We start from the raw sequence: 22,212 nt of genomic DNA, 5'->3' as shown, positions 1-22,212 counted from the left end.
AGCATAACAAAATGGCTTTTCTCAGACGGGCTCCCTTGGACAGGTGCGTTCAAGTGTGGCTCGGATTTTCACCTTTAATAAGGCTTGTCTGTACTTTGACAGTAGATTCTTGTAGATTCTAAACTTTTCATTCTACTTACATATATGTGTTAACTCAACATTTTCAGTCTCTCAAGAACTAAAGTGAAATAACAATCACTTCAGTTCTTATTATTGTTACATGAGACTAAAACACACTCCCCAACTGAGATTGTGATATATGTATTTTTTTTATTGTGTTTATTATAACTTTAAACGTACTTATAAACTATATGCTTTATATTTACAGTGGTAAGGAAGTATAAATATGACGTACTTAGAACTACTTGCTTCATTGATACTGCAAGTAGAGCTTTATAAAAAAAAGTGTTAACAAAATCAACTTGTTAGACTTGATCAAATGTTAATTGTCTCCAAGTTTGTTTGTTTTTTCTTTCGTTTTTTAAATCCTCCCGACAGGGGTGTACAGAAAATGGATGGATGGATGGAATTGCCACTGTAATGTGTTGCCTATTAGTCTTTGCAGATTTCCACCCCGCCCGGATGGTCTTGAACGCACCTGCGTTCCACCTGCAGTCAGCGGAGGTTCAGATGGGAGGCTGTTTTACTTTGGATCGGAAGGACTCGAGCAGTAAAAATGAACATTTTCTTCAGTGTGGCTCGGTGCCTTCTTGGACACCATGGCTAGATTGATGTGTATTTTTACAAACAACCCATGACGGCTGCCTCCAGAGCATTAGGGCTCGCCTTTTGGTGCTGATTCGGCCTGTCTGCAGCGGTAGGTATCGTAGCTGCTAACGCCGACAACTCCACCACAAACTCGGCAGGGAGTTGGTCCGCCGAGCATCAGATCAAGAGATGAGTGATCGACTGGATTCATGGCTTTTTAGGTTTTTTTTCTATTTTTGAAGCAGGCACGCACATGAAACGGCAAACCAGCTTAGCTGATTTGAACCCACACTGAATATCTCCCATTTCAGTCACATAATTGGAAATCCAAGAACTATAAAAAATACTGTTAGCTTTAGCCTGGCTAGAACGGTGCAAGCTAATGGTAGCTTCAACTGTAAGATTCCCACGGATTTTTAAGAAAGCGAGAACCCATTTCAATCTTCATTGAATGGTGTCAACATGTAAACACAATACCCTGTTTTCTGACAGTTGGTTTGACCTCGGAGGGAACTTTTCCTGCCGTTTTTGGGCGCTTGGTTTGGGAAGCTAACAGGCAGCTAAAGTCAATCCTGAAGCATGAAAGAGAAAGTCTCCAATTCCTTCCCCCTTTCTTTTCTCGAATTCTTGTATGCGTGCTTAAGAATCCGTATATACATATATATATAATGCAAATGTCTTTATGTTAATGATTTAACGGCCAGGAAGTACTGAGTCACGTGCTTCATGTACAGCTGTGTTGAAATCTGCAGTCATAGCCATGTGATGCCATGTGAAACAGTTATATGGAAAACCGTTTCAGGAAGTATTTATCACTAGCATTGACTTCTGGGAAGATTAAACACATTAACTCGACTTTATTTTAATTGCGATCAGATTACATTAAATTAACTTAACTTGACCCTCAGGGAATATTTCGTTGTTCTCCTGGAAAGATATTCGAAAAGTAATGACAGCCAAAATGTAAACAGAAATGAAGGCTTTAAAGGCTATAACTAGGGGTGGGAAATTGTTGTTTATCGTTATTGTAAAATTCTTCTAATCGTCATAGGATGTTTGAGTTGTTGCGACAGCGATCATCTTTACTTGATGATGTTTGCAGAACTCCTCTTCACCCCTCCAAAAAGTATTTCCAAGCTTAGGCCTACACGAGCAGCAACGAACAGCACTATCTTTCAAAATATGATTAAATGTGCTTGTTGTTTGCTGCTTAACAATAGAACTGCTTTACCTGAGTACTAATGGGTCCTAACATTGTCTATAAATAGTTTTTTTTCCTAAGTGCAGTCCTTGTGTTTGTGGGCTTCGGCAGCAGGACGGTGCAGTCCCGCCATGAAGTCTGTTGCTAAAAACGACTGCAGTGGTTTCTTTTTATGACTTCCTATCATCATTTTTTTTTATCTTCAACAAACTAAATGCCGCAAGATATTAGGATAAACTCCATTTTGACTTCATAAGTCTATAAAGCCCATTTGTAGCTCTAATGGATAATTATTAATATTACACAAGATTAGTAAGCTTGTCTTCATTTATACTTCAAAGCATATGTTCCCATCCTTTATTGGATTTTTATTAAACACTAAAAGCACATCGAAGGACCTTCTCTTGATTTAGACGGTGGGGAAAATTTTGCAAATCATATATAATGAACTAGGGTTGAGTATTTCACCTGCCTGATGACCATTCAGAGCTGATTTGTTTTTTACCATTAGGCAAAATCCTAATAAATGAATGTGCGTATTTTTATTGTAAATCCCTTGCAGCGTTTAATACAGTGGATTAAACAGTAGAGAGTTTAAATTAATCGGGACTTGCACACAGTTAAGGGCGTACTTCATTTTTTACGGAGCCGAGTGGATCGTGATGCTTCCACAAAATTAAACAAACAAACAAAAACAAAGGTCTGAACTGACCTTTTGTACATTTCCAGGGTCGAATGTCTTTCTGAGAGAAATTATGCTGTGAAATACTCGACCCTTTTCTTACTGCTAGGTTCATGTTAAAAGGGTCCGAGCTGCCTGACTTTAACATTTATTTTCATTAAATCAACTACTCCGTCCGTCTTCATGCGGTTTTGCTGACGCCTGTCTTCTGCTGTTTAGCCTAGATGCCTTGGCTGAGATGAGTGTGAAGGCTTTTGAGCTTGTTCCCGCCGTGGAGCGCGACCTCCTCATGGGCGACAAGGCTCGCATCAACATCGAGTGCATCGAATGCTGCGGGAAACACTTGTACGTGGGCACCAACGACTGCTTCATCCACCACTTTCACCTGGACGAGGTCGCTTCCTCCAAGGGCAAGCTGATCTACTCGACCCAGAAGCTGCTTCACAAATACCTCGGCCTCAAGAAGCCCGTCGCCGAGCTGCGCGCCGCCTCCGCTCTGGAGCGTCTCATAGTGCTTTGCGATGGAATGGTGTTCCTCGTCGATATGGTGACTCTGGAGTCGGTTCCCTCGGCAGCTGGCGGCGGGGCCAAAATCCGAGGCGTGACCGCGTTCTGCGTCAACGAGAACCCCGTCAACGGGGACCCGTTCTGCGTGGAGATGGGCGTGCTGTCGTCCAAGAGGCGGACAGTTCAGGTTTACATGGTCTACGAGGACAGAGTGCAGTTGGTCAAAGAGGTGAATACTCCGGAGCAGCCGTGCGCCGTCAGCATCGATGGGTACTTCCTGTGCTTGGCCCTCACGACGCAGTACGTGATTCTTAACTACAACACAGGAGCTTCGCAGGAGCTCTTCCCTTACAACAGCGAGGAGAGGAGGCCCATTGTGAAGAGGATCAGCCGGGAGGAGTTCCTCCTCGCCGCTCCCGGCGGCCTCGGTGAGTTTGTCGACGGTGGCTCAAAAAGTTGGGAGTTCTGCCGAGAGCAAAAGCTGCACTCATATCCACCTACGAAAATCGGCTTTGCACCTTGTACTAGAGTAAATTTGTCTTTTGTTTTAGGTTGTAGAATTAGTTTTGCTTAGACAGTCTTGTTTTCTGTTCCCAAAAAGGCAAGCTACATAGTGAGTGAAGAGTCCAGCTTTCCCAGTCTTTCTAAAGTTTGATAGGTTTTAACTCTACCTTGTTGTGCTCAGTAAAAGTTAGTTTTTTTCCCCTCCCTCTTCATCCTGCCTCCAGGGATGTTCGCCAACTCAGAGGGAGCGTCTCAGCGGGCTCCAGTTAACTGGTCAGAGAGCGTGATTGCCGCCGCTGTGTGTTTTCCGTATGTGGTGGCTTTGGACGAGAACTTCGTCACCATCCACAGCATGTTGGACCAACAACTGAAACAGACTCTTTCATTCAGGGATGGGCGCCTTCTGCAAGATTTCGAAGGTGTGCTCGCATCCTCTGGGTTTCACATGCGATCAAAAATGTTTATGTGGTTAAAATATGATTGTTTTTTATTACAGCCACTCAAATTATTGTCTTCTTAGCTGTAGTGTTTCTGTTTAGTTTGTTAGTTTCATTGTCTTTCGTTCACGTTAAGCTTCAAAAGTCTAAAAGCTGCAATTCCATAGGTTGAAAAACCTTTGCAAGGCTTTGTGTAAAAAAAAAAATCCTAATATAAATTCTTCTTGTTTGCCAAATGTTAATTATAAAATAATAACAAAACTGACCTCGTTTTAGAGCTCAACACTCTTTAAAGGTTGCTTTGCATGGCGGTGGATTAAAGGGAGGATGAGTCGACTGGCTCTCCTTAAAACAAATACACGCGCAGTCACAGTCTGAGTGTGTGAGGGTTGTGTGTGTTTTAGGTAAAGTCATGCTGGCTTCCACTAAGTCTGTTTACGTCCTGGTTCCTCTGCCACTGGAGAGACAGATTCAAGACTTACTGGCCAGCCGCAGAGTGGAGGAAGCTCTGGTCTTAACCGAGGGAGCTCAGAGAAATATTCCCAAAGACAAGTTCCAGGTAAATATCAGCAGGTCGTTTCAATGGAAAGACCAAATCCGAGGCCTAAAAGAACTACTGATGCCAGGCTGATGGTGCCTGAATGTCGTAGAGTACAAATGTGACGAAGAGAAACGGAAACTTTTAATCAACTTATGGAGCTATAATTATTGGACACACACCAAATCCTGTTTGCACAGAAGGTAAAAAAAAAAAAAACGACCTTCAGTTTGTCTGGATTTAATGAAGCGAAATGTAAATAAACAAGCATCTCAAATGTTTTTCTATATACACCAGCGGTGTGGACTTGAGTCATGAGACTTGAAGCAGAGTCAGACTTGAGTCAAAATGTGGAGCTTTCTTTGCCTTTTTTTTTTTTTTTTTTTTTTTTTAATATGTCAAAATAATTTTATGTCTTCAGAAATTTTAATGTACAGTAGTGAGACTTTTCTGCTATAAATTTAGACTTTTAGTCCTGTGCAGGTCTAAAAGTGTTGTTGAGGTGTTTAGGACATTTTTTAGTTTCCATACATACATTTTTAAGGGGTTAGTGAAAATGCAGAATTTAATTTACTTTCACAAATGAAAAGGCAATCAAACATTTCTGGATACATCTGGACTGAAATGACTGACAGAGGCAGCATGATTTCTTTTGACATTTGAACATACATAGAGAATGAGTCAAAGCTCTTATGGTGATTAATGCCAGTTAATCTTAATAGTTAATTCCAGCTAGGTGACTAAGTTATTTTCCTTTGCTTGATAATTAAATCTCACAGAATAGAAAGACGTTTTAATATCTAGGGATGAGGTTACTTGCTGTCAGCATGTTTTTTTTTTTTGATACTTTGGAACTTTTTCTGTTGGACTGAACAGCAAGAGGAAATTACTAATAAATATTTTCTTAAGAATTTTGATATTTTAAGTCATCGCTCTGCTATACAATTACATATTTGATCAATTACTTTGCTTAGGATGGAAAAATGTCATGCTGCACTTGGAGCACTTTGTAATTTCTGTAGTGACACTTTTCTTTCCATTGTTGCCACTTTCTTCAGGTTTTGCACAGAAGAATCCTTCAGCAGGCAGGGTTCATAAAGTTTGGCCAGCTTCAGTTCCTGGAGGCTAAAGAACACTTTAGGTAACAGCTGGAGTTGCTTTTTCTTGACGTCTCAACCCTTTTCGAAACCCTTTCACGAGAACCATCTGATTCTTGTGAATTTTTCTTCCCTTGTGCATCTCGTGCACTTCACTTTAATCATTGCTGTAAAGGTTTTGAGTAAAATAACAGTCTCATCTTGTCACATTAAGGCTATCGTGTTACTCTCAAAAACCGTTACAGATTTTAATAATTACCATTTTCAATAATTTGATAAAAGCTGTGATGTTTTCGGAAATAAGTTGCTTGTATATCCTTTTCTACGTCTTTGTCTTTTTATTGACACCTCCAAAAAGGAGCTACATGTAATTTGATAAATGTGTCGGTCCTATATGACAAATATTAGTCTTTTTTTTTGTTTTTTTTCTTTTGATACGTCATATGAAATATCTTGAATTATTCCAGCAAGGGTGAGCTGGACGTGCGGGAGCTCATCTCTCTCTACCCCCTGCTGCTACCGGCTTCCTCCTCGTTCATGCGCTGCCACCCTCCTCTTCACGAGTTTGCGGATCTCAACCACCTGGCACAAGGTGACCAGGAGAAAGTGCTGCGATGCAAGAAATTCCTCATCAGCTATCTGGGAGAGGTAACCCGGATTAAAATGGCCTCGTAATCTAGCAGCACGTGGCGTTGTTGTGCGGCTTTATGTTGCATTTTTCCCCTCCTTCCGTTCAGGTTCGCAGCACAGACGTGGCGAACGGCTGCAGAGACGACGTGGACACGGCTCTGCTGAAGCTCTACGCCGAGCAGGATCACGACAGCCTGCTGGACCTGCTGGCCTCGGAGAATTTCTGCGTGCTCACAGATAGCGTTTCGTGGCTGGAGAAGTATCACAAGTGTGTATGCTGCTGTGATTGTTCGTCTGGTTTAAAGTAGGGCTGCAGCGATTAATCGTGACGAGTCGATTGCTGGAGTAATCGTCAACTAGTTAAGTAATCGATTAGTCTGTAGCTAGAGTGTGCAGACTCAAAAGAAGGCTGAAAGAACAACACAGTCAGAACAGTAATTAAGTCAAAACTGTACAGAAATGTGTACATTTTGCATTTAAGATAAAAAAAACCTGTAAATATGTTCTACTCAGAACTATATTGGCGTAGTTTTAGCTTTAACCGGTTAATCCAAACATAAATCGTCAGATTATGCCTTCATTGTACTGATGTTGAGTCAAACAGAAAAGGGCTGAGCTTTTCACATGTTGATGTTTGAAATAGATTTTTTTTAGCTGCAGATGATCAGGAGTACACTAAAGAAAGCTGTACTACTTTCTTATTTAAAAAAGGCAACAAAAACATATTTTCTTTTTTTTTCTTTTAATGTTTTTCTAATATTGTACAAAAGGAGACTAGGGGTTTTAAATGAAATATCTGCAGAATGTGCCTATTTTTTTAGATTAAATTAATCCATAAAATAATCTATTACTAAAATAATAATTAGTTGCAGCCTGAGTTACCTGAGATATCATTTGGTTGTCATGGTGTCGGGGAGTTTTAACATGGACTGGAAACAGGAAATGAAGCGCTGAAAAAAACAACAACAGTATTCTCCGTGCTGTACTATACTGTAAACTCTGTTGTCATTTGTATGTAGGCTTTAAGAAATGGGTTGAAACCGGACTGAGAATTTCTGGCGGTGATTTGGTCATGAGTGTGAGTTGGAACCCTGCCGAATGAAAAATGCAGATTCCACATTAAAATGTCCATTTCTTTCCAGCGGATTAAGACGCAAATATTATGCTGTGATTTCTTTATCAGCTCTATGAGAAGCGAGAACTTTCAATTATTAATCTCAGCGATTCTGTTTAAACTCTGAGCAAATTGGCGTGTAGAGTTGGAAGAGAGGATTACCGTGGGAATCGGTATGATTTTCATTAATTATTGCAGCGATGAAATTGACCAATTCCTAAAGGATTGTCCGAGGCGAGCCTTTGTTGGGTAAATACCGCTCGTTGTCCCGTGCTGTTAATTAACTTCCTGATGAAGCTGTTAAATCCGTGTCCGGTTCAGCCAGGCCGGTTTAATTACTCGGCACAGAAATGTAATTATGTTTTTGAAGCTCCACTCAATCCGCTCTTTTTATTTCTCTCAGATATTTTGCACTCGGGCTTCTCTATCATTTTAATGGGCAGGATGCGGCAGCGCTAAAGGTTTGTATTCCTATGATTTTTTTTCCCCAAAAATAAACAGAACCTGCACCAGATCACTAACGTGTCTTCTCTTCTCTTTTGTTTTTGTTTTTTTTGTCTTTAGTTGTGGATTCGCATTGTAGATGGCGAACTGCAGGACTCCACTAGATCCGATCTGTATGAGTACATCGTGGACTTCCTCTGCTGCTCTTCCAGTATTGAGATTGTGTGGAAGTATGCAGACTGGGCTTTGCGGAAGGATCCCACCGTAGGTTCCCAAAAATGTAACTCTGATGTCTGACTTTTGGTGAAGCTTTGACCCAAATATCTTCTTCAACATTTGTGTTCTGGGAAGATCCAACTTCCCACTTTTTATGGCTACCATATGTTTACTCTCTTCCTCATTCTTAATATTTACTGTTTATTCTCTTCACCAAACTGCCATGTAATTAAAGGTGTTTTTTTTTTTTTTCAACAGAAAAAACTAAATGAGTTCACTTTTCTATTACACACGGTCGTGAAATCTGCAAATAAAGTATTTAGGAACTTCCACAGACCTTGCGGTTCTCTTCGAACAGCTGTTTTTGATCATTTCAAAGACTTTTTATTTATTTGTTGTTTTTTTTCTTTATAGACAGGTATTCGGATCTTTACTAAGAGGCCTGTCGGCAAAGATCGATCAGAGGTGAACCCAGATGAAGCCATCGCCTACCTGGGGAAACACAGCCAGGCTCTGCTTCTCTACTTGGAGCATCTTGTGTTGGAGAGAAAAATGCAGGTAAAAGAAAAAGAGTTTATTAGATGTAACCTTTATATGGGGACACAGTTGAAAAAAAAATGCCAGAAAATATCTTCACAAATGTGAAAATATCCCACAACCAGGACTTGTAAGCTTTTTGAATCAAATAAATGTGATTTGAATTCACAAATTCTGCAGCATAAGTACTACTGCTTGTGAAAACTGGTGGTTGCATTGATAACCTAGCCAGACCCAAGCACAGTAACAGGTCATCATGTTGTTATTTAGATGGATTTGACTATTTCTGGGGTTGTTTTTCCCTTCTTGTTGTGCAGAAAGAGAAGTTCCACACACACCTGGTCATGTTGTACCTGGACAGGGTCATGCTGCTGCTGTCAGAGTCGCCAACTGATGAGGGGCAGCTGTCCAGAGCCAGAGAGAAGCTCCAAGCCATGCTCAGGGAGTCTGACTTATACCGTGTACAGTTTGTTTTAGGTGAACACAAACCACCCAGTGCAACAGGAATATTTATTTTAGAGTCAGTGAGATCATTTTTCAGATTGAAGCTCTTTTTTTTGTTTTATCTGTTTAAACCCGGATTAGGTAAAATGGAGAGCTGTGACAAGCTGCTGCTAGAGCGTGCAACACTACATGGGAAATTGGAGGAGCACGACAAAGCGCTGCACATCCTGGTCCACAAACTCAGAGACTTCCCGTCCGCCGAGGCCTTCTGTATCTGGGCCTCGTCCAGTCGCGATCCAGGATATCGACAGCGGCTGTTCCACCTCCTCCTGGGGGTCTACCTCGACGGCAGCCCTCCTGGAAAAGGTCAAGCAGCTGGAGGCGGCGGTGGCGAGATGGAGATGGCGGCCGTGGATCTGTTAAACAGGCACGGCGAGGTGTTTGACGCCGTCCGCGTCCTACGGATGCTCCCGGAGAGCTGGTCGCTGCAGCTGCTGAGGCCATTCTTGAACCGGGCCGTCAGGGCCAGCATGCACGCCGGCCGGACCTCCCAGATCGCTTTGGGCCTCGCCCGCTCTGAGAACGTGCAGCTGCTGCACGACAGGGTGAGCAACACAGGAAAGCACTAAAAGCTGAATGAAAAGTTTTATCTGCCTCCCTAAACCGTCCACTTATTTGTTCATGTTCATATTATTTTTTTTTTTTAACCAAATGTTGGCTATGCTTTAATTAATGGACGAGCTAATTAAACCAGTGGGCTTTACAGACTGTTTTAATTATTAATAAGTCTGTTTTGTCTTTGTTGTTTCTTATGTGCTGGTAGGTGTTTTTGGATATTTTGCCTTTTTTAAGGCTGGGCCAGTTTCCACAGAAGTGTTTAACGAACAGATTGGGAATTAATTCAGGAACATCAAGTGTTTTCTTAAAACGAGATCATTTCTCATTTAAGCAAACAAACAAAAAACTTTGAACAAGAAGCAAAACTCGCTGAAACGGGAAACTTTCTCATTTCAACGAAAAACTTCCTCGTTCAGCGAGTTTTGCGTCTTATGAGATTTTCTTGCTTTAAAGAAAAACTTTCTCGTTTTATATCTCGTCATAACGAGAACATCGCTCATTTTAACCAGGTGTGAAAATGCGCTCGGACAGATTACGACTTGCAAAGGTATAGAGGGGCTTGCCGGGACTTTCCTTCCTCTCACCGTGGCATGAAAGGATGCTACAACCTTTATTTAAGAGAATATATTTTGGTTTTAATGAGATGTATAAATTTCATTTTTAACAAGTTTTTTTTTTTTTTTTTAAATGGCGGAAATTTTTTTTTAACGAGTTTTGCAACTAAGTTTTCTCGTTTAAATGAAATTAATTTATTTTCAAGCTCTGGCAGTTAAACACTTCCATGAGTCGGTTAGGTCAAACCTGCATTTTAAATGTACTTAAAAACCATTTTTATTTAGAACTAATAATAAAAATATAAATAAACCGAGGCACATAATCGCAAAGTCTGATCAGACGTTATTCTTGCTCCTTCTTCTGGATAGTTGACACTCAATTTCAAAACATTGCAAAAAAAAAAAAAAAGTTTTCAGCTTTGATTTGTTGCAACTCGCGTTTTCTTCCTCTACAGCTAAAAGAGCGGAGGAAACCTATCGTCGTGTCGGAGAAGAAGGGATGCCACCTGTGCCACAACACCTTCAGTGAGCCCGGCGTGGTCTGTCTGCCCGGAGGAGTGCCTGTCCACGTCCACTGCGCCGCACAGAGAGTAAGAGACTCTCCCACAAAGAGACAGTTAGCTAATAGCAGTAACCACACGTGAGACTAAACGTTCCCCCACTGCTGTCTGATGTGCGACCGGAGGCTGCAGTCTTGTTGGGAGAACAAGAGGCACAGAGGAGAATCCAGTTTCGGCCATGGCGTGAACACCACGAAGGGAGCCGGCTCAGTGCCACCGTGTTGTGCTCAGTTCAGTTCATGTGCGCCACACGTGCAGATTTAGAAATCCCAGCTCAGTTTCTTTCCGTATCCCGTCTTCACTCAAAAAAGGTGGAACCCTGAATTGGATCAACAAAATTAACAACAGATGATTTATATATTTTTTTCTTCTCATTTTTAGTCCCGTTTCAAATATTTCTGAAGCATGGAATAATAGCAAGACTCCTCCGGTTCTTGTCCAAGTCACTTTGTGTTGTTATTCTGCCCTAACGTGCGCGCTGCACACCCAGGTTTTAATGTGAAATACTACAAAGGCACTTTCTTTGTGTGTGTCTTTTGCAAGAGGTGTCTCTGTTGCCGCCTCCCCGTCGTCCTCTGCAACATCAGTCGTTTCTGTATCACAGCGTTTCACATGGCAACACTTTGATCCGACCTATTGCTACATTTTGATTATTATCCAAGTAAAAAAAAAAAACTTGGTGACCTGTGGAGTCTATGAGGAAATGATATGATGAGCTCTTATGGATCATTAGTGGAGAAACGTACATTTGAATGCAGCTTCAGGTGCAAATAAGGGAATTGAAAGAAAACTGAAACCTGTGCAATGAATTAAATGTTATACCCCCCATTGAAAGTATGGGGGGAAAATCTTACTGTCTGGCTTTGACTAATAAAAAATGGTTTCCATTCCGCTTTCAGCTTCTGTTACACTGAAGATGCTTTTACAAATGAAGTGCACTGCAGTTCAAATTAAATCAAACTTCACCTCATTGTCAACAGCAGTGTCTTTGATCTCCAACCCACGACTCTCCCGCCTCAAGACGCCCAGCTGCCTCACAGAGCCATATTGTCATATTCAAAAAAAAAAAAAAAAATGGCAAAAGTTTTTCAAAATAAACAGGTTTTGTTTACTTTGTAAATTCCTTTTGTTAGTCGAATGAAATACAAAGATGGATTGGTCAGAAGGCGATATAGATGGTGAATAATCATCTGTGCTCTGAAGAATAGCTCTCAGCATCACATTGTCTTCTGTCATTAATCCCGAACAAACGCCACACAAGAAAGAAGAAAATGAAAGGCAATCTTGAACAACCTTCAAGTACTTTTAAGTGGGAACATGAATAATTAAAAAAACATTTTTCCAGGGTTACCGACGGCAGCACAGAACAGGAAAACAATTTTCCATGTAGTTGTACCTTGTGCAAATATGGAAAAATAAAAATCATACCCAAGAAGGGACAGCTTGGCTGAACCTTCAGGTTAGATTTTGGAAGCTCTGCGTTATGCAAACATTAAATTTTACCCTTAAACTTCACACTAGAAGTATGACACACATTTGAATAATTTACGTAGGTTAAAAGGTTTAAAACGTAGCAAATGTTTAATTTTTTAAACACCTAAATCCCAATTAATAATTTTATTCAGACTAATGAATAGTCATTAATGAAGGAAATTTCTTCGGTTTTTATTACAATAACAATTTTGGTGCAAGAAAAGCGACTGTTTAATCTGCAAAAATAAATCTGGCCACACGATGGCAGTATTGTGTAACATTTAAAACGAAACCAATGTGCAGGTCTTCAGAATGGCTACATCTAACAACATAAATATACATTTCACATAACTACAAGTATGTTCTCTTCATTTATTACATGCCACAGATATTATTTTGCACTGCAGAGAGTAAAAGATGGTTATATTTGACTCAGATTGTTGACGGCAGACATGATCTAACAGCATCTGACACTCTCAGAGGATGGATTTCTAACAAAAATGTGCCAGTGACACATATGTCATTTCGACTTTTCTCTTTCATTGGAAAATGTGGGTAAAAGAAAAAAAAGAAAAAAAAAAAGTTTTATCATGAACTGCTTTGATGGTCCAAGAACATACCCGAATGGCTTAATACTTCTTAGCTTTCAAAGCTGCCTGCTTCAGAGGCCTGGAGTTATGGTTTTAACCTTTGTGCTGTGACACCCCCGTGGAAAACGGAGAGAGATGGAGGTCAGCGGGTTTCTGTCATACAGAAACCCTGAATTTCTTTACGGGCTTGTCATCAGAGCAAAGAACCTTGTCTCCAGCTTCTTTCTAAATGCTGCGTATCTGTCGGATAAGAATGAGGTGTGGCTTGGACGTCATAAATAATTTTTTTTCAGTCTGGCAAGATGCAGCCAAACTGTATGGACTTACTTCATCAGAGCCATATTTACTTGTATAACATATTTGTCCTCAGAAAACCTTGTCGGAACGTGCATTAAACGAAAATGACTGCCACAAGGCTGACACTATTAAAACTACTGTCCAGTTCTGCATTTCTTAAAGCTTCGCTGTCCAAAGAGTTTAACTGTAGCTTGTTGGAAAGGCCTCCGCACCATTACTTTAAATCATATAAAAAAGAAAATTCTGCAAAGTTGTATGAAAAGTTGCAATTGTATTTTATAAATATGTGTATAGTGGTGTGTAAATACTGCATTTGTACGTGTTTGTTGCTTTCTAAATCGATGCCACTGTGGATGGAGTGTAAAAAAAAAACTGCTAATCCGTCCCATTTTAATAAACATATGTTTCAGCTCCGACTCAAACTTTCGGTTGTACTTGTCTTCGTTTCTGGTAGCTGGGCTTGACGATGCTTTCTTCTGGTAAGTTCTCTTATTAAACTGACCACTAAATGGCAGGGTTGGATTAAGAGTCTCTTGAAAAGAGACATAGGACCCAAGAGCTTTACCAAAACGGACTCAAAAGTGTGAGTGAACATATTTTGCTAATGTTTTAAGTGAGTTTGGGCTGATCGGCTATGTTGCTACTTTCATGAATCGTTCTTTTGATGGTCTTAAACTAATTGAGAAAAGAGGTTTCGTACATTAAAAATAGCATACATATAAAGATTTTCACTATCGGTGTGTAACAAAAACAGTGCAGGACCAGTAGAAATATTCAGTTGTGAAAACTGAATCACAAAAACAAAGACGACAGCTTTAATTTCATTCAGTGTCCCTGCAAACTCAATTTGGTTTTTCAGACCGAAGCTTTTGAGTTGATTATTATAAGAGAATCTAAAGTTTTGGTAACAAAACGTATTTTACAAGAGCAAGAAAGAAATCTACCTAAAATATCAATAGCTGCAACACGTGTACATGTGGAAAATGAAAAAGCAAAGCTTATACTACAGATGAAACCAGCAACAAAGATGTACAAAGTAAAAAGAGACCTATGCTGGGTCATCCTAATTAGCAGTGTCAGACATGAACACCCCGATATTTGTGTATTTAAAACATTTAGCAATTGTTAAATGCCCTCATTGAGATGAGCTGCCTAGGATGGATTTCTGCTCGACTTCATTTTCATGTTTTGGTTCATCCACCCATGTGGATACAGATCTGCAGCTTTATGCTTCATTATGGGGAAGCCATGTTGTTTTTTGTAAAACTCTGTGCCATGTTTTAAGTTTTCCCTATGTTGTCACATGCCGATGCGGTCTTCTGTCCTTGATAATAATTGGCTGTGGTTGTTTAATCTTCTTCACCTATTTTATCATTACGAACAAAACCCCAACTTTTTTGACTTACCATTACCAACAAGCATGAGTGGGTGGTGATAAGTTAGGATTAAAGTAGGGCAACAGAAACATGGTAAATACCTTGATTTCATAAACTCTATAAATTAATTTAATTGTTTAGACAATTTTTTTTTGTCTTTATCTTGAGTTGATTTGTCAGTTCCTAGTAAAACTAGTAGTTGAGCCATTGTTGCCTTGCAACACGCATTTGGGTGAAACTGCGCCCCCTTTCGACTGTTCACTATAACTACAGCGCTCTGATCCGCACAGCAACACAAACGCCATCTTTAGCCAACTAAGTGCTGTACTGAGGCAGAGTTGTGGATCGAAACTAGGTCAGACGCCTGGAAAACTCGAAGACTTTTGGAGATCTCCCGTCGGAAGCCTCCTCGGTTGGTGTTCAGTAAGGCCCGGCCACACCGCACTGTCGTATGGTCCAATGTGTTTGATCGCTCGGCCAGCCCGTACGCAGTTTTATTTTGTCGGTCCAGGTTGAAAGTGGTCCTCCGTAAATAAACAACCAACGGTGGAGCTGAAAGCCAGGTAAGATAAACAGACGAAGCTAAACTTAGAAATTAAATTTGTTTCAGTCGACTGGTTTTAGTCGCTAGTTACAACTTGCTAATAATTGTCAGCTTAACTCCCAGCGTGGTTAAATGTGGCTAAGCTAACTATTGATCTCTGTTTTTGTGCAGTTTTTAACGTCAGTTTCTTGACATTTTTGCACATTTGCGCTAACTTAAAGCTGTTTTAGCCATTGCTTTGATGTTAACAAGTTTACAACATGTTAATTTGACATCGGTGTTGATTGTTGAAATAGAGGGAGGCGTGACCTATGAGTACAAATGTTTTCATTGTGAACGAGAAAGACTGGGTCCGCACCATTCACAGCCCGGTGTACTAGGCGGCGCCACGAGTGGTGCGATAATCAAGGTTAAAGATAGCCCATCAGTGTCCAGTGATTTAATTTACGGCCGAATGCAATAATTTTTTCTAAAGCATTTGCAGGCCACTAACCGAATATGAACTGATGTGTTAATTATTGGATTGCAAATAAAATGATTGCATTCTTTCAGAGCACGTTAAACTCCCTCTTCTCCTTTCCCAGGATGAAACGTGGTCTCCAAGAGAATGAGCAGGAGGAAGGAGGAAGCCCCAGTGGGGGGTATCAGAAGAGTATCAAATGGTCATCTAAGCAGGATGGAGAGAAAGAACTGGAAGAGCAAGGAGCCAGCTGGGAGTGTTTGCCGCAGGAGATCCTGCTTCACATTTTCCAGTACCTCCCACTGCTGGACAGAGCTTATGCTTCTCTGGTACCCTAAAAGCACTGATTACATGTCAACTATACTCTTTAGCATTATCGCAAAAGTATTCACTCCCGTAAACTTTGTCATGTTTTAGCGAGTTGTATTTGGCGAGAGAAAAGAGACTTGAGAACCATGCTTCATTTTCCTTTCGCTTCATAATGATCCACGACTGTACTTTGGTCTTTCACATGAGATTCTAGGAAAATTAATTGGACAGCAAAACACAGAGGGGTATAAATGCTTCTGCAAAGCACTTTGCATTCAAGTGGTGGTGCCGAGTCAAACAGAACAGTTTTATCAGTGAATTAAAGCCAGCATTCGGTTTCAGACTGACACCACCTCCACTCCTAGCTGATTTCTAAAAGTTAGGAGACTAATTGCCACTAATTAATCATTAGCAACTTGCTTGTAAGCCTGGATTTGATTAGTTTTTAAGATGGAGACATGTGATCCCACCTTTATTTACTGGCTATGTAGTAGAGCAGAGCAAGTTGTGATGGTTAAGCGTGTTTCATCATTTATGGCTTGGCAAACATTTATTACCTTACCTTAAGGTGACTTAAGGTCACAGTATCAATTTAGCCACTCTTGTAGCTGGTGTTGGCTACACACACATCCATTCTTCCAACAAATTTGACAGTCTTTTGGTGTAAAGGTCACAAAGGTTGATGTTTCTTTCGCCCAGAGTCTCATTCTGTCATATTACTACATTTTTTTTTTTTTTTAAATTACTCCATTTCTTACATGAAGTCTGTTGGGTAATTTCTGTAGGTGTGCCGGGGCTGGAATCACACCTTCCACATGCCAGAGCTGTGGCGCTGCTTTGAGTTTGAGCTGAACCAGCCGGCCAGCTCCTACCTGAAGGCCACACACCCGGAGCTCATCAAGCAGATCATCAAAAAGCACTCCAACCACCTCCAGTACGTCAGCTTCAAGGTGAGACAGGCGGACGGTTTGTGTTTAAAAACGGAAGTGGATTCACCTCCTCCATTTCTAAAAAGAGGGTTTGATTTTCTGCGTCGGACTCGCAGGTGGACAGCAGCAGAGAGTCTGCAGAGGCGGCGTGCGACATCCTCTCTCAGCTGGTGAATTGTTCTTTGAAAACCCTGGGACTCATATCCACAGCCAGGCCCAGCTTCATGGAGATGCCCAAGGTAACCCTGAAGGGCAGCGATAGCTCAGCCGCCCAGACTTAAGATTTTTGATGAATGGATGAGAAGAGGCCGTCCTGATTGATGCCGTGTGCCCAAGGGAAGGTCTAAGACCTGGAAACTCTCAAGCTGACGGATTACAATGTCACTTTTTGTGTTTATTTTCCGTAACAGTTGATCTTTGAGAGGAGGTCACAGCTTGGATTTTTTATTTTTATTTTAGGCTTTACTAAGTTTTTATACTGGCCTGATTTTAAAAGGAAGCCTTAAAAGTTCAACAACTTTGATAAGCTTTGCAGGTCGAGTATTTTCACGAACAGTGTTGTATTCCGTTTTTAATGGATTCGGTTTGTTGGCTGACTGTGGCAAGTGTTCAGTCAATTAATTAATTAATAAATCAAACAAGATATGTGGAGCAAGATCCCTTCCTGGCCACGCCCCTCTCAGCACACGGCCAGCCCATGTGCTGGCCGTGTGCTCATTGGCCCCACACTTAAACCATCAGTTATTTTTTTTGATATTTTTATTCTTTTATATACCTAATTTAAGTTTGTGTTTAAAAACCTTGTAGACTTTGACCATTTATTACAATGCAGGACATGTAGTCTTAGGGCTGTGCCTCTGATGATGAACTAAGGAGCCACATTCATTTACCAAAGGAGAAAAGTAGAAGAAAAGCAATAAAATTTTGAAAAACAAAGTTTTAAGAGTAACAGTTGAGAGTAATATTAACTAAAAATAAAAACAGAATAATAAAACATACGTGGATAAACTAAACAAGACAAATATTATATATAAAAGCAAGATTGACTATATACAAGTTTATTTTGTTTTTAAAAGCAAAAGCAGATTTCTATTATTCATTGTTGAAATTATTGTTATTTTTTTGTCTGTCATGTTGAAGCTTTAAGTCTCGTGAGTTATAAGTAGCACCTGAAAGAATGACGCGAGCCTTAGCCTTTCTTTGGAAATAATGTGAAAATGCTCCAATTAATTGACATTAGCTCACACTCGTGATCGGATCCAATTGGTAAGGCAGGCCACGTTCTAAAGACATGGGATCTATACTTTGATTCGTAAAAGTTGATACTTTTGTAATTCCTTGCGCCTCTCTTACTGGGACATTAATTCAGCTGTGACGTTTCCAGTCAAAATCTACAAGGCCTCTCTTAACTACACACACTGTAGACTTTACTCAACAAATAGATATATAACAATTACTTTTTTTTCTCCTTTTAATTTGAAAAAAACCCCCACACATGTATGTTTAAATTATCTTTTTTCAGCCATTAAATCGAAAAGATTTTTATTTGTATTTTTGTGCAGAAAATTCTACTAAAACGGCTTCCTGCTAGTTTTGCAATCGCGTAATTTCATTTTGGACCACTGTTACCATTGTGTTGGAACCAGATTGGTACAGTCATAATGGTGTTATGTCACCCTGGTTATTGCTTTTTATGCCATTAAATGTGTCTCTTTCTCTTTACAGTCTCACTTCATCTCTGCTCTGACGGTTGTTTTCGTCAACTCCAAGTCTCTCTCCTCCCTGAAAATCGATGACACCCCTGTGGACGATCCGTCCCTCAAAGTCCTGGTGGCCAACAACAGCGACACACTCAAGCTGCTGAAAATGAGCAGCTGCCCTCATGTTTCACCTGCAGGTACGAACACAACACATGATTTACGGCACCACTGTTAATTCTTAATAACCGACTCATTATTCTTGAGAAGCTAATTTCTCACCAAGATAAATTCAGTTTAGTTCATCTAGGTTGCACTGATTCACAATAAAAGTCGACTCGGGGTGTTCTTCATATTAAACAGATGGCATGTAGATGAAATCCATGCAGTCCAGATGAATCTAATTGTATTAAATTTCATTCAGTTTGGCTGCAAATGCAAACACTAACTTCTGCCATCTCTTTCATTTAGTTTACTTTATTATTATTATTTTTATTATTTTAATTTCACATCCATGAGAAATTATTCTTTAAAAAAAATGGGTAAAAAAATCTTTCTATTACCTAAAGTGCCTAATGTAGACGACTCACAAAAATAGCAAATTGCTGATTATAAACATGCTTCCGTATCCTAATGTGGAGAAAAAACATAACTTAATATTAAAAATATATATTGATATAGTTTCTTGCAAAAGTTATATTGTGCCTTTAGATTTTTCGCATTTTTTTTTTTTATGTGATGACCAAAAATCTTAATATGTGGGGATTTTAGAAGATGGATGAATACGAAATATAAAACTGATAAATAGTTTGTTACAAATTAAAGTCTGAAAGTTCTGGAGCTCATTAACATTCATCCTCCATAATTCAATACTTTGTGGAACAACCTTTTGCAAGAGTCTAGTACATAAAATCCAAGCAACGTACATTGGAGGTTGTAGTTTTAATGTGATACAATGTGATAAAACCTCAGGTTGTATAAAGTTTTTTTCTTTTTGTGCCATAGATCCTGACTCACTGTGTTCTCCTTTTTGTAGGCATCATGTGCGTGGCCGATCAGTGCCACGGCCTGAGAGAGCTGGCTCTGAACTACCACTTGCTGAGCGACGAGCTCCTCATCGCGCTCTCCTCGGAGAAGCACGTTCACCTCGAGCACCTTCGCATCGACGTGGTCAGCGAGAACCCGGGCCAGCAGTTCCACACCATCAAGAAGAGCAGCTGGGACGCCATGGTGCGCCACTCCCCCAAATTCAACCTGGTAATGTACTTCTACCTCTACGAGGAGGAGTTCGACCCTTTCTTCCGCGACGAAATCCCCGTCACGCACCTGTACTTCGGCCGCTCCGTCAGCAAAGACGTGCTGGGCCGCGTCGGGCTCACCTGCCCGCGTCTGGTGGAGCTGGTGGTGTGCGCCAACGGGCTGCGGCCTCTCGACGAGGAGCTCATCCGCATCGCCCAGCGCTGCACGCAGCTGTCCGCCATCGGCCTGGGAGAGTGCGAAGTGTCCTGCAGCGCCTTCGTGGAGTTCGTGAAGATGTGCGGAGAGAGACTGAAGCAGCTGTCCATCATGGAGGAAGTGCTGGTTCCGGATCACCGTTACGAGCTGGACGACATCCACTGGGAGGTGTCGAAGCATTTGGGTCGGGTCTGGTTCCCTGACATGATGCCTACGTGGTAGAGAGCTGGAGAATGGAAAGGTTTGGTGAGGGGCTAATTTGGTTTTTTTGTGCGCAGATTCTTATTTTTACAGGTACAACAGAAGAAGAAATTACGTCTTTTTAAATCTTATTTTGTTTTTAATTTGATCTAGCTGATGCATTTATATAATTCAATCACTTATATCATTTAGCATTTTCTTCCTCTGAGCCCTTCAGACCTGTTGTTGTTATTTACACATCAGTTAGTAGCGTGAACTGATGGGTGTAACTGGAATTTGAGGAATTATGTTCAAGACAGAAGTTGCCCCACATCTGTGTTGGCGACATGCAGGCAGATATCTTTTTTTGTATATATGGTAATTTTTTTTATATATATATTTTTTGCCTTTGTAAGGGCATAACTACAATCCTTTTAATAAAAGGAAGTAACTTCACAGAGATGAATTTTACAAAGACAATTGTTGTCATCACACTAAATGCACAATGTGTGTGAAATCGGTTTGTGTAATCATCTTCGTCGTGGATTAAAGATAAAATAAATTTGACGGGGTGATCAGCATGATAAGCTAAGAGGGTTTTTGGTTAATCGCTCTGCAAACGTTTGTGGATTTTTTTTTTTTTTTAATTTACGTTATTGTCGGGGTGTAATTGCTAACTGGTCTTTGCAAAGAGGCTTTGTGTGGCCCAGACTGGGTGGTGGTCATGAGACAGCAGTCTGGTATGCAGCAGCAGAGGTGGATTCTGTCTTGAAATTATGGTTTTGTTTCTTCTAACCTCTCCAGCTTTCCCTCGTAAAGCCACTATTCCCTGTGGATTGATTCACTACCACTTGTTATTTTTGTGTTCCAAAGATAGCCTATCTCCTTTTGAAACATTAACTGGCTGGCCATGATGAGCTTGTAAATATCTCCGAGTTGCACCATGTTTTTTTTTTTTTTTTCTCTCTCTCTTTTATGCATTGTATGACAAATTATCCTGTTGAAACTGTAAAGAAAAAAGTGTTAATATTTGAAAACGTATACATGAAAGAAACCCTAATTACAGACATTAATATGCAGTAAACTTGTACATACAACGTATAACTTTAATGCACTTTTTCTCTAATGAAGGTCTCCAAGCTTGGCAAAGTAAGCCCATGCAGCCGCAGAGGTCATTTCTTTCTGTTGTCACAAACTCTCTTTGTAGATTACTTGAATGTCTGTTGTTTTTTTTAAGACTTATTTTAATTTTTTTTTTACATTCTAAGTCTAATGAATATAACTGATTATTTATTATACGAGTAGAAAATCCCTTTGGCAAGAGAAACTTGCCTAACAACACAATGAAATTATGTGCTACTATTAATACAAATGTCTATCTGAGAAGGATTTTCTAATTTAGTTTTTGTAGCTTGTATTGTAATATCGAATGCATTTAATACTGGTAAAGGAAACAGAAAAAGGAGACTGCATCACGAATCACTGATAAGATGTATGGATGTTGTTAAATTCCAGAGATAAACATATTTAACTAGTTAAATTTGTAAAAACTTCAAATTTAGTAGCGTGATGCTCTGTTAATAGACCCATCCCTGTCTTTATGCGTGTTCTTTCCTTTTATGATTCATCCCGTTTGTTCGAAAACCGAATGAAAATACGTTCAGAACATATTTCTTTTTCTTTGTAAATACACGCCATCTGCTGGTTAGTGTGGTTAACTGCATTTCTTTTCACCTGTGCATGAAGATGATTATTGTAATCTAAGCATGGGATGGAGAGCTGATCTTTCTTCTGAAACAGTTCAGCTGCTGTTAAGTTATATTTTCTCTTACTAAAGCTGTATAATACTGAGATTTATTTGAAAGTAACTTGTATTTTTTTCCCAAAGTTATACAATATTTTAGTTTATAGTCATTAAAAATGCTTGTTTAAAAAATATATATTGTCTGGAATTATTTTACATATATTTCTATGGCTGTTGAATTTGTATTTCTTTGCATTTACATTGAATATCCTACATATTTATTTTGTGCATTTACAGTTTACTTCATATTTAGTGGGCAAATGCACAATCTTCATATTAAACTGAACAGAAACAATTGTAATTCGTT

At 40.0% G+C, this 22,212-nt stretch overlaps 2 protein-coding genes across 3 annotated transcripts; both read left to right on the top strand.

Annotated features, from left to right (window-relative positions):
• Window positions 1–434: 434 nt before the first annotated feature.
• tgfbrap1 (transforming growth factor, beta receptor associated protein 1) lies at window positions 435–13,565 on the top strand. Of its 2 annotated transcripts, none has more exons than XM_008404398.2 (13): window positions 435–817; window positions 2,816–3,526; window positions 3,827–4,021; window positions 4,444–4,598; window positions 5,636–5,718; window positions 6,142–6,322; window positions 6,412–6,572; window positions 7,822–7,879; window positions 7,983–8,126; window positions 8,493–8,636; window positions 8,933–9,092; window positions 9,201–9,664; window positions 10,687–13,565. In XM_008404398.2, the coding sequence occupies exons 2-13, from the start codon at window positions 2,830–2,832 to the stop codon at window positions 10,873–10,875; spliced, it is 2,631 nt and encodes an 876-aa protein (XP_008402620.1). In that variant the 5' UTR covers window positions 435–817; window positions 2,816–2,829; the 3' UTR covers window positions 10,876–13,565. The 2 variants fall into 2 exon arrangements, with proteins under 2 accessions (XP_008402620.1, XP_008402619.1); XM_008404397.2 differs by having other exon boundaries at window positions 2,811–3,526.
• Window positions 13,566–14,800: 1,235 nt separating this feature from the next.
• LOC103461978 (F-box/LRR-repeat protein 3-like) lies at window positions 14,801–21,818 on the top strand. Its single transcript, XM_008404399.2, has 6 exons — window positions 14,801–15,090; window positions 15,656–15,860; window positions 16,626–16,790; window positions 16,886–17,008; window positions 18,495–18,666; window positions 19,503–21,818. The coding sequence occupies exons 2-6, from the start codon at window positions 15,657–15,659 to the stop codon at window positions 20,141–20,143; spliced, it is 1,305 nt and encodes a 434-aa protein (XP_008402621.1). The 5' UTR covers window positions 14,801–15,090; window position 15,656; the 3' UTR covers window positions 20,144–21,818.
• Window positions 21,819–22,212: the final 394 nt, after the last annotated feature.

The sequence above is a fragment of the Poecilia reticulata genome, linkage group LG3, assembly GCF_000633615.1.
Source record: "Poecilia reticulata strain Guanapo linkage group LG3, Guppy_female_1.0+MT, whole genome shotgun sequence".
Lineage (NCBI taxonomy): Eukaryota > Metazoa > Chordata > Actinopteri > Cyprinodontiformes > Poeciliidae > Poecilia > Poecilia reticulata.
Note: the sequence above shows the minus strand (reverse complement) of the source record. Positions and strands in the feature narration are given on the sequence as shown.

Bases quoted from the DNA above. Each gene is read 5' to 3' on its own strand.
- LOC103461978 (XM_008404399.2), top strand. From the start codon at position 15,657: ATGAAACGTGGTCTCCAAGAGAATGAGCAGGAGGAAGGAGGAAGCCCC. The intron at 16,791-16,885 runs GTGAGACAGGCG...TCGGACTCGCAG, and splicing joins TCCAGTACGTCAGCTTCAAG to GTGGACAGCAGCAGAGAGTC. The intron at 18,667-19,502 runs GTACGAACACAA...TCCTTTTTGTAG, and splicing joins CCCTCATGTTTCACCTGCAG to GCATCATGTGCGTGGCCGAT.
- tgfbrap1 (XM_008404398.2), top strand. From the start codon at position 2,830: ATGAGTGTGAAGGCTTTTGAGCTTGTTCCCGCCGTGGAGCGCGACCTC. The intron at 6,323-6,411 runs GTAACCCGGATT...CCTTCCGTTCAG, and splicing joins TCATCAGCTATCTGGGAGAG to GTTCGCAGCACAGACGTGGC. The intron at 8,127-8,492 runs GTAGGTTCCCAA...TTTTCTTTATAG, and splicing joins CTTTGCGGAAGGATCCCACC to ACAGGTATTCGGATCTTTAC.